At 40.0% G+C, this 17345-nt stretch overlaps 1 protein-coding gene across 4 annotated transcripts in view; it reads right to left on the reverse strand.

Annotated features, from left to right (window-relative positions):
• ZNF385D (zinc finger protein 385D) overlaps positions 1 to 17345 on the reverse strand; it is an 888856-nt gene that overhangs the window by 9432 nt on the left and 862079 nt on the right. For all 4 annotated transcript variants that reach the window (XM_019810771.3, XM_006936450.5, XM_003992162.6 and 1 more), the window contains one exon: positions 4058 to 4288. In XM_019810771.3, coding sequence (XP_019666330.1) covers positions 4058 to 4288 — 231 coding nt within the window. The remainder of the gene's footprint in view (positions 1 to 4057; positions 4289 to 17345) is intronic.

Consider the following 17345-nt stretch of genomic DNA (forward strand, 5'->3'; position numbering starts at 1 on the left):
CAATTAACTGCAACTTTAGTGAAAAATAAAAAGAGAAAGCAAGTGAAATAACACAACTGATCCCCAGATAATGCTAGAAGCAACTGTAGTCATACTAATAATTGTGCCGTAATAACTCATCCTTACAAGATGCCATATGGCCTCTTAGCTCTGAGATGGAGAGAGAGGGAGAGAGAGAGGGAGAGAGAGGGGTGAGAGAGAGAGAGAGAGAGAGAGAGAGAGAGAGAGAGAAGAAGAAGAAGAAGAAGAAGAAGAAGAAGAAGAAGGAGGAGGAGGAGGAAGAGGAGGAGGAGGAGGTAGGAAGGAATAGAGGAAGAAAGGGAGGGAGGGAGGAAAGAGAGGAAGAAAAGAAAGGAAAGAAGGAAAGAAAGAAAGAGAAAAAAAGAAAAGAAAAGAATAAAGAAAGGAAAGGAAAGGAAAGGAAGAAAGGAAGGAAGAAAGGAGAAAGGGAAGGGGTAGGTTCAAAGAGAACAAATGACTTGCCCAGGTTCACATAGAAATGTTATTTACAGATCCGAGGTAAAAATAGTCTGATCACTTCTAGCTCATTCCATTGGAATATACAAGAGGCAGTGTTTGATGGAAGCTACAGCATCAAAATATGTTTATGATTAAGAATGTGTTTTTGAGATTAAAAGAAAAACCATAAATGCAGAACTCTACATTCACAGCTATAGGCCTTATTTCATGCATATGTGTTTCTAAAAGGGAAAAAAAGGGGAAAACTACTTAAAATTACAATTTAGATGCAAAAGACACATCTCCCCACCCTGCAGCCTGGTTGCTTTTGATCAAAATTGGCTTTCAAACCTGGCTCCCTGAAAGCCCAATCTCAACGGTGGTTTCCTCATCTGTGGCTCTAAAAGAAAGCAGGGAATTCTTTTAAAGTGATATTGGTGGTGTTGGGTGGGTAGGGGTGAGTGTGGGGGCAGTGGGGCACTAAGGCAGTGACTGTGGTCTGTTCCAGATGCAGGTAATACAGGGGTCCATTAAAGAGAATTAGGAAACAATAATTAAATGGACTGCAAAGGCAGTCTGCTTTCCACTAGGGCCATGAACTGGCAACTCTAAACAATATCCATGATAAAGGACTTCTTCCTAGAAAACATTTTGTTGATCTATATTCTACACCACTGGTGTGTTTACTGTTGAGATTTAGTATGCATTAAATTAGCCCATTGTGTTACTTATCCTATACTAAGCATCATGCTACATGGAACTTGGTCTGTAGACCTCTCCATTACACAGCGGGCCGCGCACACACAGGAACTCAGCTACCGGCTCTTGTTTTGTTAGCGAGTCCATAACAGTTCACAATCATTCAAGCTCACGAAGGCTGCGGTTCATGCCTTCAACCCCTGCGGCCCTCTGTATTTTTATAAATGAATGACGACACCACCATGATTGTGAAAATGAAGCGACAGAATTTGGGTTGCTTCAATTCTGTCATTTTATGTGACTGCTGGAAGTTTTTATGTTTAAAGCAGCGAAACACAGTGTGAGCCGTGGGGTGTCATGGTTTTGTCTGGCGAGTGTCAGTTGCCCACGTTGGTAACTGCCTAGTGACGGGCACTGTACTGGCTGCCTTCCTGCCCTGTTACCTTTTCTCGCTTCCTAACCTGTTCCCTTGGCCTCTCCTGAAAACTATCCGCTCTCAAATCCTGGTCTCGGAGTCTGCTTCTAACGGAACCCCAACTAAAACATACACTAACCCTATGATGAATTCTACAACAACTACTCCTTTTCCCGACAGGAGAGTGATCATACTGGTAAGTCCGTCTCCTTCTATCTCCCCACCCCCCATGGGTTTCCCCACATGGGGTCCTAAGGGAAAGATGCTGGAACCAGTGGATAAGGGGCAGTTGTATGAATATGGGAAGGACTGCATTCATCATCTACATTTAGAGAATGTCCTGGACACAGGGAGCCTCTCGACACTGCTTCCATTACAAATAAGAGAGCTGAATCTGGAGATCAAAAATGGCGCACAAAGGGGGTTAGACACATCTACTTGTCCACCTGCTTTCCTTTGCCATCTCCAGTTCTGGCACAGCTGGCTCGTGCACGTCTAGTGTGAGGCCTCCAAGAAGGGCCTGGACCTGAGAGAAAGATCTCTGAGGTAGGAAGGGAAATGCAGGGCTAGAGAAACCTAAGCTTAGGGGGAATGGGGATAGTCTCCCGACTAGGACAAAGGGTTGGAGGGGACATCCCTATAAAGGGACTCATAGTAGAGGTGACAACCACATTTACTACCTTAAGCTCTGCCTGCACAACATTTGTGAGGATTTTGTGTTTGCTTTTTTTTCTTTTCCCCAATACTATAGCTTCTAGGCTTGGATATATAATAAATCAGAATCCCTAGATATAAGAAATATATATATATATATATATATATATATATATATAATGACATGGGTGAGTATGTATTTAAAGCTCATGGTCTATTTCTGACAACACAAAGCAGAGATGAGCATCACAGAATTGGAATATGAAAAGTGCTGACCTGGTGTGATATGAAATAACTAATTACTCTTTGCTTCTTTATCAGATGTTTCTGATAAGAATTCAAGAAGGATGCCCAAATTCTTGATAAATTACCTCCAGCCTCAAAGGGTATGGTTTTGTTTATCTGTCAGAGTTGATCCCCCCCCCCCCCAAATGAATGTGTTTCTCTGTCACTATGCAGAAGGATCAAGAATTCTTGAGAAATAACTGGACCTCCAACGATGTTTTCGCTCTCCCAACTACCCTGCATCCCTGAATAATGTATTTGCATGAGTAAAACTCGAGGCATGTCTGCATGGTATATAGATTCTGACTTGGGGCCAGATCTTTTTCTGTGTTCTCAGGCCCTGAACCCATGAACTCCCGGACGACAACTAATGTTGCGTGCAGGAGGAAGACACGAACTGAAGGAATTGCTCTCCACCTGCAATTACTCCCTCAGAACACTGAAGTCAATACTTGGATATTACTATGCAGCACAGTGGCCAATGACAGTGAACATATAGCTGCAACATTAACCCAGGGTATCATTTACAAATGATTCTGTTTTTACTGTAATTGCTGACAGGGTCCCGGCAATGAACACAGTCTTTGAGAGAAAATCTAATCTTGGGCCAAAGGGCTGGCTTAAATCTTAGGCAGGATATATATACAATTATCTATATCTATATATCTATATATTATATCATCTAGATTTTATTGATAGATATATAGATAGAGATATACTCTCCCTGTATGTATTTATCTAGATAGATAGGTTTTGGTATGATATAATATCTATACATTATCTTTCTATAGATATAATACAGAACAGATGGATGGAATTGAAATATACTGGGGAAACATTTCATCCTTGTTATGATATGTTCAAGTTTCATGTTTAAGTTGGAGAGACCTAAGTTTACGTCATGGCTTAGTCGCTTAATTGGTCATGTGCCTCACCTGAGCTTCAGTCAAATAGCAAGAATAGTATGTTTAGGTTGCCACAAAGAATAAATAAAATATCACATGTGGAGAACATACCTCAACGGTTGCCCATAATAAACCCTTTACGGTAAAGTGTCCAGGTGATACAGATTTAGCCCAAATAATATTATTTGTCATTAAGACCATAACAGCGAGGTTTCATCTAAAATCACATGGAGTTATGGAAGCAAATTTTGTAACTACCGATAAAAACTTGAGCAAACTTCATTTAGAAGCAAATGTGTGGGAGTGTATAGCAATTTAGAAATCAAATAAATGCAAATCTTAGACTTTAGAATATTTTACTTTATCTCCTAATGTTTAATAACACACACACACACACACACACACACATTCATAAACACAAACACATACACATCGAGGCACAGGAGCCCTGGAAGTCCTATCTTGCTCCCATGTAAATGACACTTTGCATGTCATTTTTATTTTGTAACAGTTAATGAATTCCATGTAATAATTGCCAGTTTTCCGCCAACCCTTTGTCCCCTGCTGCAAAAGATCTAACCCATTCAGAGGAAGATAATTGAAGAACTGTTGAGACAGAAACGAAATCGCTTCATCTCACCACTGTTGTGTGCCTCCAGCTGTGAGGCAGAGTTGACAGCAACCTTGCATAGCGAACAGTAAAGAAGCCGTTTTGCCTTTTCTTCCTCGGTCTCCGTGGAAGGACATGAGCTATTGCCAGTGGCTGTTGTGGGGCTTTTTTCCACTTTGGAGGTGATCTCAGTTGTCATAACACTGCTTTTGCGAATTTCCACAGTTGTCGTTGATATTGCTGGTGTCCCTGCGGTACTGTCTGCATTCCAAATAGCATAGAAAAAAGAGGACAAAACAGTGGTATTATCTTTCCCTATTTGGAAATGTATCACTAACATTACGTTCTGCTAATAATGATAAGAGCAATCAGCAATTGCTGCTTGGCGACTGTGGTATGGGTCAATCATCTCATGAAGATATTTGCATAGACGGCCACATGTAATTGCATATATTGATATCAAAGGCACAGATAATTCTTAAAAATATGCCCAAATAACTCTTATTTTTTTTTCCTGTGGGGCAAATAAACATACCCACAGATTTCTCTTGTCACCATATGGCCTTAATAAAATCATCTTTACAGTATATTGTACTTTGCATATGTATATTTCTACACAGAGGATTTTTGACAAAATAGAGGATAAACACTTTCAAGATATTTTTATTTTTCTTGACTAGTCTATTTTCCTTCTACATTTATCTCTTTAAGTAAATACAAGTACCGATCCTTTTGTATATACTTGTGCAAAAAAAGAGAAAAAATGGAATCCTGACGACATATTGCTCTGTTCAGATCAACAATTTAGAAAACCATTGCCCTATTTACAAAGAGTTGTATATTCAACACCAGGTACAGGGATCATCAACATATAAACAAGAGGAATTCTAGTCGGGCGTATTGATTAAATGCATGCTCTGTACGAGGCTGTGTTCAGGGAGTCTGTGAAATAGTATTCAAACATCAACGGCCTCTGTACAAGAAACTCACAGGCTGATCACACCATGTTAATGTCACCTCATCATTTTGAGAGTCAGATGACCATGAAAGTGTTGGTATACTGGAACCCTACAACCCATCTGGCTCTGAAGTCTGATTCTAAATCTGGAGAGGTCAACTTCTGAAGGAAAACTACTCTATCCTGACTTCACTCAGGTATACACCAACAATTACCAATTATAATTAGCAGTGTTTGCCATATCCAATAGCAAATTGCAAAGAAGCTCTATGTTCGTATCCTTTCGTCTTTCATACTCTTTACTCAGCCTCCCAGCTGGCTGGTTCTTAACCTCTATTCAAAATATTCCCAGGCTGTCTCCCTAGCTACAGCTGCTCTTGGAACTGTTTCTCATTCCAGATACTGCTGTGGTCACTAATGCCACACTGAAAAGTTCATAATAAATGGATCAGGCATGGTTATAAGGGACAGTGGTCTGCCTGCAATGAAGCGTTGTCCTCAAAAATGCTGGTTATGTCACACTATCAAGAGTTGATCGCAGTTATAAAATTCCTTTTAACCTGGGTATTTCCTTTGATCCAGATATACAGGTGGGGATTTAGGTGAGATTGGTTATGGCTTCTTTCCCAAATATGGCATCAGAAACACTAGTCAATAAGAAGAGATGGGGTGCCTGGGTGGCTCAGTTGGTTAAGCGTCCAACTTTGGTTTAGGTCATGATCTCGTGGTTCGTGGGTTTGAGCCCTGCATCACGCTCTGTGCTGACAGCTGGAAGCCTAGAGCCTGCTTCAGATTCTGTCTCTCTCTCTCTCTCTCCCCCTCCCCTGCTCATGCTCTCTTTATGTCTCTCAAAAATAAATAAATGTTAAAAAAAAAAAAGAAGAAGAGAAATGGGCTCTTGTTGAGGGCTGTTGTATAAAACAATTCATCTGGATCTTATTTCCTTTGCCTGATACTTCAAAAGTGTTTAATCACTTATTTAGCTTCTGAGATCATCAAGTAAGCCTCCTTTTTGAAGAATATCCCCAACCATATTAAAAAAAAAGTCAAACTGCTCATCAGTTTCTCATGATTAGGGAAAAATATATAAAATTACTCAAACACTAAGTTTTGCCACCAGAATACATTCATTCCCTTGAACACAGACAAGCCTATTTCCTGATTGGTTTTTGCTTATCTATTGAGGTACCAGTGTTAAAACATCAGTTAACAGCTAGAAAATATTTCTGAGAACCTAGATATGGCACAAAATGGAATGACCACTTTAAGACAGTCTAGTAGCTTTTCATTGCTCCCAACAAACCAGAAATGACTGTTTGAAAGCATATGCATATGTGTCTGTGAATAAATAACAAATACCCAGTTAATTTGCTAAATGTTTTAGATACATGATTTCATGTATGCTTCACACAAACTTGAGGAAATTCCAGAAGTTAAGAAAATTTCCCAAGGTCACACAAATAGAATATGGTGAGTCAAGGCAAAGTGTTTATTGACTAAAAAAATCAGGGATTTAAAAAAGAAAAAAAAGGGGCGCCTGGGTGGCGCAGTCGGTTAAGCGTCCGACTTCAGCCAGGTCACGATCTCGCGGTCCGTGAGTTCGAGCCCTGCGTCGGGCTCTGGGCTGATGGCTCGGAGCCTGGAGCCTGTTTCCGATTCTGTGTCTCCCTCTCTCTCTGCCCCTACCCCATTCATGCTCTGTCTCTCTCTCCGTCCCAAAAATAAATAAAAACGTTGAAAAAAAAATTTAAAAAAAAAGAAAAAAAAAAGATGTTGTGGATGATATTCTTGCCCAAGACTATGATTCTTCATACTAAGGCCACAAATGGCAGTAGGCTAAAACTGCTAAATTATTCTTACGATCCGCTCTCATGGGGAGTGACAACCGTAAATATAGATAGATTTAAACTTTGTGTGGCTACATGTAGAGGCAGAGCGTGACACTATGGACATTTATTTCATTTAATTCTAAGTAAAGATGTCCCGAGTAATACAACATTTCCTCTGGATTGACAATGCTGATTTCTTGATCTGAAAACTGCGTAGCATCGATCACAGTAGTCCTAAACCAGCTTCCCTATTTACACTGAAATTCTTAAGTACAGAGTAAACAAAACCATGGATCTCCTAATCCCTGTGACAGCTACATTAGTCGTTTTCTAATCTCAGAGGATAACGTACATTTAGACCAAGGATGCACAAGATTAGAACTGCCAGATTCTCTATGCCTAGGGCTTAATGAAGCATTAACATTTCTTAAGGCAGGTCCTTTGCATGAGCTAGGTTTAGGGGAATTAGTATCAAAATGCCTAACTTCTGGAACCTCTACTCTGGTCTTTTAAGACCTCATGGCTGAGTACGAATCTGTTATTTTCTCCATTTGGCAAGTAATTTGAAAGAAATACAAATAGTTATATTTTTCATTTTGAATTGAATATATAAATGTTATGTGTTTATGTTAACATTAAATGTTACATAAATGTTATGTCCATAGGTAGGATTACTATTAATTTATAGTAAGACATGCGTTTTTCAGTTACTTTTCATTTATCAGTGGTGAGGGGATTGTTTCATAAAAAAAAGTAAAGTAATTATATTTTAAGATCATGCCATTAATATGGCATTAAAAAAATTTTAATGTTTATGTATTTTTGAGACAGGGCGAGCACGAGCCCAGGAGGGGCAGAGAGAGGGGGTGACAGAGGATCCGAAGCAGGCTTTGAGCTGACAGCAGAGAGCGTGATTCGGGGCTTGAACTCATGAGCCATGAGATCATGACCTGAGATGAAGTCAGCTGCTTAACTGACTGAGCCACCCAGGTGCTGCAAGATTATGCCATATTAGAAGATAATCACCTATGTTATACATTGCCTAGAAAATTACACCTAGCAAAGAGATTTTAATATGGTACATTAAATTACCAATTATAATAATCCTTATCCACTCATAAGAGTCAAATCTTGAATGGGTGTTCATGTTAACAGCATATACCTTTGATAAGATGTGAGAAGAATTACCTCTAAGATTTTCCTCCCCCAAACTCACAACCCCTGTCTGAACATGGGAAAAGCATTAAACAAACATAAATTTAAGGACAATTTATGAAATTCATGATTAATGGTCCTCAAAACTGTTAAGCTCATCAAAACAAGGGAAGTCTGAGAAACTGTCAAATCTAGATGAGTCTAAGGAGACACGATGACTAATTATAACATCATACCCTGGTAGGAATCCTGTGTGTGTGTGGCAGGGGGGAGGGTGAGACAAAAGGACATTAGGTAAACACTTAGGAAATGTGAACGAAACTTGGACTCTAATTAATATAATGTATCAGTATTGGTTCATTAGTTATGACAAATGCTCTACAATAATGTGAGATGTTAACAGTAAGGGCAACTGGATGCAGTATATACAGAAACCCTTCACAATATTCTTATACCTTTTCTGTAAATCTAAGACTATTCTAAAATTTAAAGTTCATTAAATTGAAGAAAAATAGAATCATAACCAGTCAACAAATAGTGCATCATTTCAGTTACTTTGTAGAATCATAATTAAAGGATATCTTCGTGGTTTCATAGTATAGTTTTCTTGGATTTCAGAGTAAAATTTTTCAGTAAATTTCTCAAGGTTACATAGTGCTTTAAGGTAGACACTGGGACTTGACATTACATATCCCAATTCTAAATTAAGTGCTTAGTATCCTGTATTGCAATGACTCACATATTCAAACTTCATGCCATCAACATTTATTAAGCAGCTATTTTGTGCTAGGTTCTATATATACTAATCCACAAGACCAATGAATATCCATCACGTACTAACCATCACGTACTAAAGGTTTTATGAGACACCTCGTGATAAGCTGAAATAATAATAAAGTGAAATCTTTAATCAGCATTGCTATATCCTTACACTTATACTTGTCACAAAAAAGACACTCAAATATTTATGAAAAGAAAACAATGAACGAACGAATGAATGAACGAACAACAATTACAGCTAATGTTTACTGAATCACTTTTAAAGCATTTACCAGTATGAATTCATTCAATTCTCATAAAAACCGAAGAGGGGCATACCATTTCTATCCCCATTGTGAGAAGGAATTGAGATATGGATTTGCCCAAAGCCGGAGCTCCCAGGTGTGGCGCAATGATTTGAACTCAGACAGTATGGCTCAGAAGCACAAGCTCTTCTATTTTTTTTATGCTAAAATTTTGATTTTTTTAATGAAAGAACTGACTACATCCTCTTCAGCTAGTTCAAGTTGGTCATGATTTATTTTGCATGTCTGTAGATAGCATCTTAAAAATTTGACTTTAAAAGAAACTAAACATGGCCAGAACTAGAGTCAATCACATATATTCAATCATCCACTTAAGCTCAAGTATTAAGTTACTGGAATACATCTGGAAGGAGGGGAGAAAAGAATAATTTACAGCTCTCAAATAATCTCTTGTGCAAAATGGTAAAAGTACAGCTCTTCCTTGTTACAATCCTTCCTTTTCTCCCTCCATCCCTTCCTTCCTCCCTCCCACTCCATGTCTTCCTTCCTTCCTCTTTCTTTCTTTCTTTCTTTCTTTCTTTCTTTCTTTCTTTCTTTCTTTCTTCCTTCCTTTCTTTCTTTCTTTCTTTCTTTCTTTCTTTCTTTCTTTCTTCCTTTCTTTCTTTCTTTCTCTTCCTTCCTTCCTTCCTTCCTTCCTTCCTTCCTTCCTTCCTTCCTTCCTTCCTTCCTCCTTTCCTTCCTTCCATCTTTCCTCCCTCCCCAATCCTTCTTTCTTTTCTTGTCTTGTCTTTTCTTTCCAAAAGATGAGAAACGGGAATAATGATTCACTTTTCCTAATGTTTCCCAAAGGTGGACTCAGATTTCTTTGCACTCTTCAACCAATGGCCCTCTAAGAACAATATATGTGACAAGGAGTCGAAAATAATGGGTGCTGTTCAGTGGGAAGAAAAACGTTTGAGATGGTTTGGGTTTGCATTTCTGTGCATGTTTTCTGCCAGTGCCCTGTAGCAAATATTCATTACTGCAACAATCAGTATTTGGCTTTGGCATCAAAACAGATTGCTGATACTTGGTGGAATGGGGCTTTAGTTGAGAATGAAAGAAAACTTGTCAGTATTCAGAGTGGACCATTTGTGGCCCTCATCCTTGTACAAGAAAAGATTCCAGAAGATAACAACGACTTGAATTCTAGGTAATAAAATAGAGCAGCCAAGTTTCATGGCCTGGGTAAGAAATTTATTCTCCTAGACACAGACCTCATAACCCAAGTCGGACAACCACAGCTGAGTCACTTAAGTTTCCTTGCAGGTAACAGGAATTAGTATTATGATCCAAAGATGCTCATCATGTTTTCCCGCAGATTAAAGACTGAGAATTATATACAATTTATGTCCTTCCTCCTCGTGTGAATTTAAGTCTCACCCGGGCTTGCTAACAAGTGAGAACAGCTGCTTCCTCTTAAATATGCTGACATTCCAAAGTACAAAAAAGGTGCCTCCTGACAAAAAAAAATCACAAGTTTTTAGAAATTACTACTGGCAGTTTCTTTCCTATGGATTTAATTTAATTTAATTTAATTTAACTAACATTTATTGAGCACACTGTTAGACCCAGGCGGCAATGACCTGGGCACTGGGCACTGTAGTTTTGAGGGCTCCACATATCATGAGCTACTGAAACAAAAGCCTATTTTTTTAATGCACTGATCTTGTAAAAAAGTTGTTAGAGTGTCTGATAGCCAATTGAGCAAGTGGGAATTATAGGAAAGGGAAGTGAGGACTGGAATGGCTGCCTCAGTGGCCTGTGTAGACTAAGATCTCATCATGAGTGAGTGTGTGTGTGTGTGTGTGTGTGTGTGTGTGTGTGTCTGTATCTGTGTGTGTGTGTGTGTGTGTGTGTGTGTGTGTGCATACATCTATGTGCACTGAGAGGTGGCAGGAGACCAAAGCTTGTATCTGGAAACCAGAAAAAAAAAGTTATTTCGTTCATATGTGGCTCTATCAAATCACCTGAGCAAAGTCCCTCCCCCACAAATTTCCTCCCTCCCCTCTTCCCCTCTGCTATGATGGTATAGGAAGGGCTTCAAACAGCCTGGAAATCCTGAGTTTACAAAATGAGGGTGGGAAGAAAGTGTTACCTCCCCAGCAGGTGACCTGATTTGGGTGGACCCAGCCACCATCCAAAGGTCCTGGCTTGGGAACAGCTTCTGCTCTGTCCCTATAGATCCGTGTTACTACCTGGTAGGGCTCAGGATTACCTTACCCTCCAGGTCACGAGGGTAAGGTCATTGGGCTGCTAGGTAAGCTTGAGGTGGAAGTTGTCAGTATTTCCATGTAGGACATATGGTCTTTATCCGCACTCTTGTCTTAGCCCTGAAACTTTGGGGTGGGCCGGAATGAGCCCTCATATGTCAGACTCTGTGCTACTCACTGGAGGTGGAGAAATAAACATGATATAATTTGTATGCTAAAGAATGAATTTGTACTAATATGATGAGGAAGAGGGAAAGAGAGAGAAGGGAGGACAGTGTTAGTGGTGCAGGGGCAGAGAAGGAGACAGAGGATCCAAAGCAGACTCTGTGCTGACAGCAGAGAGCCTGATGTGGGGCTTGAACTCATGAATTGTGAGATCATGACCTGAGCCTAAGTAGGACACTAAACGGACTGAGCTACCCAGGTGCCCCTGGAGTTTCTCTTTGAGGAAGGTGAGCACAAAGAAATGTCACTAGAAAATAAGTTGTACTTCAAATTTTGATTTTATAGTGCCTCCAATAGTGTAGGGGCCATGCCCCAAAAAGAGATTCCCTGTACTTTTAAAAATGTTTGTTTATTTATTTTGAGAGAGAGAGAGAGAGAGAGAGAGAGAGAGAGCGAGAGCAAGAGTGTGCAAGCGAGTGGGGGAGGGGCAGAGAGAGAGAGAGAGAGAGAGAGAGAGAATCCGAAGCAGGCTCCACACTGTCAGTGCACAGCCCAACACAGGGCTCGATCCCAGGAACCATGAGATGACAGCCTGAGCAGAGATCAAGAGTCAGACACTGAACCGACTGAGTCACCCAAGTGTCCTCCATACTTTTTAAACCAAGTGGTATATTCTGTTGTACAGTGAGCTCAATGAAACTCTTAACGTCCTAAGGGATCGGGTGACTGATTCTTTCTACCTTTACAGCATTTCCCATGCTCACAAAGCAAAAATATCAAACTGCAACTTCTGAAATGCTTCCCAAAGCTGTCCAATCTATGATCTGTCTGAGGCAATTACATTAGGAGTAGATTCATACACCGATAATGATGATCTGTTGAACGCACTTTGCCATGTATACCACATGCAGATTAGAACATAAATTATTCTGATGAAACGCATTTGAGACAGAGCCTATTTTAAAAACAAAATAGGTGATTGAGCTTTCAGATTTGCCTCTTGAAGCCAGGACCAATTAGTTTCATTGGGACTGGCTGTTTTTCAGGAGCATCTATGATTTGAGAGGGTAATTTTAGATTAACTTTCATAGGATAATTTATCAGAAATTTAGGTTATTCCTATCACTGATTAGAATTTTGGAGTCAGAAACTAGAGATTCAGGTTGCCAGGTTAGCATATAGCTGCAGAAGCCCTCAGAAAGAAGTGGTGACTAGGACCACGGCGAGGGGGGCTGACTTAGGCCAGGCAACTGCAAGTGCAGTTAATGAGAAGGGGGAGGGCAGGAGGATGAGGCCAAGCAGGAGGGACACCAGCAGCCCCTGAAGCTCAGCGGGCTTGGCAGGGACTGTCCAGCCCCCTGAGAGGAGGCAGGATGGAGCAGTTGGCCAACCAAAGCTGAAAACTACTTACATGTTCAAACCTCCCCTCTCCAAAATGTCTTTGACCTCAAATATGGACCTCTCTTATTTGAACTGGGATCTCACCAAGTAAAAACAGGCATAAAACTAGGCAGCAGTCAGGGGCGCCTGGGTGGCTCAGTCGGCTGACCGTCCGCTTTGGCTCAGGTCATGATCTCGTGGTTCGTGAATTTGAGCCCCATGTCAGGCTCTGGGCTGACAGCTCAGAGACTGGAGCCTGCTTCAGATTCTGTGTCTCCCTCTCTCTCTGCCCCTCCCCACTTGCACATCTGTCTTTCTCTCTCAAAAACAAATAAACATTAAAAAAAAAACACCTACGCAGCAGTCACACTCACATATACCCCTACCCCCAGGGAAGACAGAAGATGTAGATGAGTGAGGCAGGACAATTGACGATGATAGTATTAGTAGCTGTGGTAAACTGGGGAGCAGGCTGCTCTCCAGAAAAGGGGTAGTTCATTGTACCACTGTAGCCAGTTCCTGTCATTTTAGAAACACATGTCCATGTAAAATTTGCAAATTTCCAAATTTTACATGTTAGCAACTGTGTGTGTGTGTGTGTGTGTGTGTGTGTGTGCGCGCGCGTGCGTACAAAATCCTGTGTGGGCCCAAATCTTCCCTGTGTTCTATCTCGGCTATGGGCTGCCAGTTTTATAAGGTTCTCTAGGGACGTGGTGGCTGTGCCCCCAGACACTGCTCCTTTCCACAAGGGTTCAGAGACTGTTCCAATGGCTTGACTTAGAGTCGGTCTTTTTTTTTTTCCTTTACCAGACAATTTTCCTTCATTCCTTTCTTTCAAGTCCACAAGAAGGGGCTCATTCTGGAGCAGAAACCTTGGTGTGTCTTGTCAGCTACGTGTAAGGGTTCACAACTTAACATCCCAGAGGTGTTCTTCGTTGATAAGCCACATCAGCAATCTGTACCAATGTCTTATAATGTTGGAGCATTCGTTTCTAAAAGTCAGTGGGGATTATATTACCTACTCCTATACTTACCTTGTAACACAACTAGAAAGAGCTTGCTAGATATTTTTTTTGTAATTTTTTAAAATTTCTTTTTTAATGTTTATTTATTATTGAGAGGCAGAGAGGGACAGAGCATAAGCGTGGGAAGGACAGAGAGAGGAGGAGACACAGAATCTGAAGCAGGCTCCAGGCTCTGAGTTGTGAGCACAGAGCCCGAGACAGGGCTCGAACCCACAGACCGTGAGATCATGACCTGAGCCGAAGTCTGATGCTTAACCAAATGAGCCACCCAGGCACCCCAAGCTTGCTGGATATTTTATAATGGATAAATATAGAGGCTGCTGTCAGTAACTTTGTTCTGTTAGACGTTTGCCTTTCTTTCAAAAGTTAAGAGCTTCCATAAAATACCAGACTGAAAACTGGCATAGACGTATAAATAACAAAACTCTGACCTGCTAACTTAAGTGTTCATCCTCAATCAGTTTCATTTTATCATTTTTAAAATGCTGCTTCTTTCACTCTATTTTCTCTATTGTCTTTTGGCTCTCAGAACATCCAACAATGATGAAACCAAGATGTTAGAAACTTGTGAATCCAAAATATTCCTCTCCCTGGACACTAGTGGTTGGAAAAATGTATTATATATCAGAACCACCTGGAAGTTTTGATAAACCTTTGTTGGTTCTCGCCCCCAGAGTTTACGATTCCTAGGTCTGGGTTGGACCCTGAGTATTTGCATTTCTAATAAGTGCCCAGGTGTTGTTGCTGCTGCTGGTCTGAGGCCAGAATGTCAGGAACCACCACGGACAGATCTGTCAATTAGGTTAACTCAGCTTTGGAGCTCGAATGTCACGGAAGTCAAAAGTCACTGATGTAAACAGGGTAAATGAGGGATAGAGCCAACACTGTCCCGTTTGGCCTGTGACTAAGGGAGTTCCTGAGAAAGGACCGCCAGTATTAACACAGGGAAAGGTCCCGGCACGTCAGGTCACGTTGGTCACCCTATAAGGGAATTTGGGATAAATTAGGAAACAACTCTTAAAAAATGAATTTTAGGGGCGCCTGGGTGGCGCAGTCGGTTAAGCGTCCGACTTCAGCCAGGTCACGATCTCGCGGTCCGTGAGTTCGAGCCCCACGTCAGGCTCTGGGCTGATGGCTCAGAACCTGGAGCCTGTTTCTGATTCTGTGTCTCCCTCTCTCTCTGCCCCTCCCCCGTTCATGCTCTGTCTCTCTCTGTCCCAAAAAATAAATAAACGTTGAAAAAAAATTTAAAAAAAAATGTATTTTAGACACAACTAAGCAAGCAATGAGCATTTCTATTGAAAGATACATTTTTTTAAAAAGATATATGTGACAACAAATGAGAGAGGATGGAGAAACATTCAGATCCTTGAAACAGAAAAATAACTTTGGGGCTTAATTAACCTTCCATTTAGTAGTTAAAGCAGGGGCTCTTCTGTAAGAATATAGTCTTGTCTCTCTAACTTCTGGTCTGTACATTTCCAAGGGAATTCTTTTCCTATACTGTTCACAGGATATATGCTTCATCCCTTCCAAACACAGATTGATCTAAAGTAACTTAATTTAAAACTAAGCTAATTAGAAGGTAGGACTCTAGGACTTTGTAGTGTTAATCGAGTGGGTCTGGCCACTGTAAATGAATTGCAAAGCACCAAGAAGAAGGGGGGGGCATTTTGTCAGAATTTGTGAACTCTGATAAATTTTCCAGAAGGGAATAAAAGGAGAAGACTAAATAAAAAATCAGTGTATTTCAGAGCTATTTTAAGCGACTTGGATGCCACTAGATTAGGAAGCTGCCTTTTCTGACTTCTAAAAGAATAAGAAAAAAAATTCTTTCCAAATCTATGAATGATAGTTCCCCTGTTCCAAGAACTACCAGAGGGAAAGGTATGCAGGCCACAGCAGCAGTTCCCAATTCATCAGCGAGAAAGTCTGTATATCGAAAAACTCGATTTGATATCTGGCAAAAAGTCAACGCATGATTTTTCAGCAACTGCCTTTGGTACTTGGTCTGTTTAATGTACATAGCAACAGTCTTCCTTCTGGCCAGGTGCTTTAGGTTACAAGTAAGGATTTGCCTTGTGTCCTTCCATAATAGCTAACTATTAAAAACTATGACATGATAAATGGTGAGTCTTGAGATGTGTTACTAACTGAAAGTGAACACAAAGTGAGAGAAAGCATGCCTTCTGACTATTGAATGTAGATTGTGTAGAGAACTGAGAACATGGAGATAGTTCTGCCAAGTCGCTTAGGATACGAATCCTTGCTGTGGAATCCTGTTAGGTGGCCCATGTAATAATAATAATAATAATAATAATAATAATAATAATAATGGAAGTAATAATGGTCAGTTAGCCCTACAGTTTTTTGGGGGGCTTAGTTTTTGTCTTTGTTGTTTTTTGTTTTTTGTACCATATTGCTGTCCTAAAGATAAGAAAACAAGCTCTCATAATGGTTGGCATACTGATAAAATATTTACTGTGGACATAATTTAGGACATTATACCATCTGCGCTTGGGCAGTTTATTGCATGTGTAAGTTACTTAGCAGTTTTCATTACAATGTTAGTGTTTCATGGATTACACATGTCTATGCGGATGTTTAATCACCAGAAAGCTGTCATGATGTCACATGCCACACTCAACATTTAGAGTAAAGGATTTTTTTTTTCTTTCAAATTTCGAGAGACGGGGAAAGGTGTTTTTAGGGAGTAAGTTCTACTGGACAGATTATGGAAAATAGTTGGCAAAGATGAGAGAAATACAGAAAGTGAGGAGATCTTTAAAAATACCAAGAAATAATATTATATATATATAATATACTGTATACATATTGTATATTGTATAGTATATATTATATATATACACACATATATATAATGTATTGTAATGAGAACTTTTTCGCAACTCCTATGCATCCCATGCACACTATGTTGTCTCAAGACTCAAACTACCAGTCATTTCACCCGAAACAACAATTTATTATTATTTTCCCCTCTGCTGGAAGCAGAACAAGAGGGAGGTCATCATATAATACAGTCACTTTCTGACAGAATTTCTCTTCTCAAAGTAGTTGTTTCCTTGTAATATTAATATACTTCAGCCGAGACGATTTTTAAGAGTTGGGAGGAGGAACATAAAAATTAGGGGAAGCGTGCACATCAAAATAGACCAAGAGAAATGAGAATCCTACTCATTTACTGAAAGGTTGGCTGCTGAAAAAGTTAATTGAACTGCCTGGAAAATAATAAAATTCTGGAGCAAATGCCTCTCTTCTTCAGCAAAGCCAACAGACCTTTTTCTAAGATGGGAAGAATCTCTTTTAATCTACAGAAACCACAGAAGCCAGATTTTCATGAAATTCCAGGTATAAAAGTAACTCTCCAAATATTCCCATAAACTGTCATACTGCTCCAAAAATTCCAAGCTACCGCAGACTGCTTCTTGCACAAAAAATTATCATACTTTCTTTTTGTTTTTGAGAATACATTCATTGTAATTGTATTACTATTTCAGCAAAACACTAA

Source organism: Felis catus, chromosome C2 (assembly GCF_018350175.1).
Source record: "Felis catus isolate Fca126 chromosome C2, F.catus_Fca126_mat1.0, whole genome shotgun sequence".
Lineage (NCBI taxonomy): Eukaryota > Metazoa > Chordata > Mammalia > Carnivora > Felidae > Felis > Felis catus.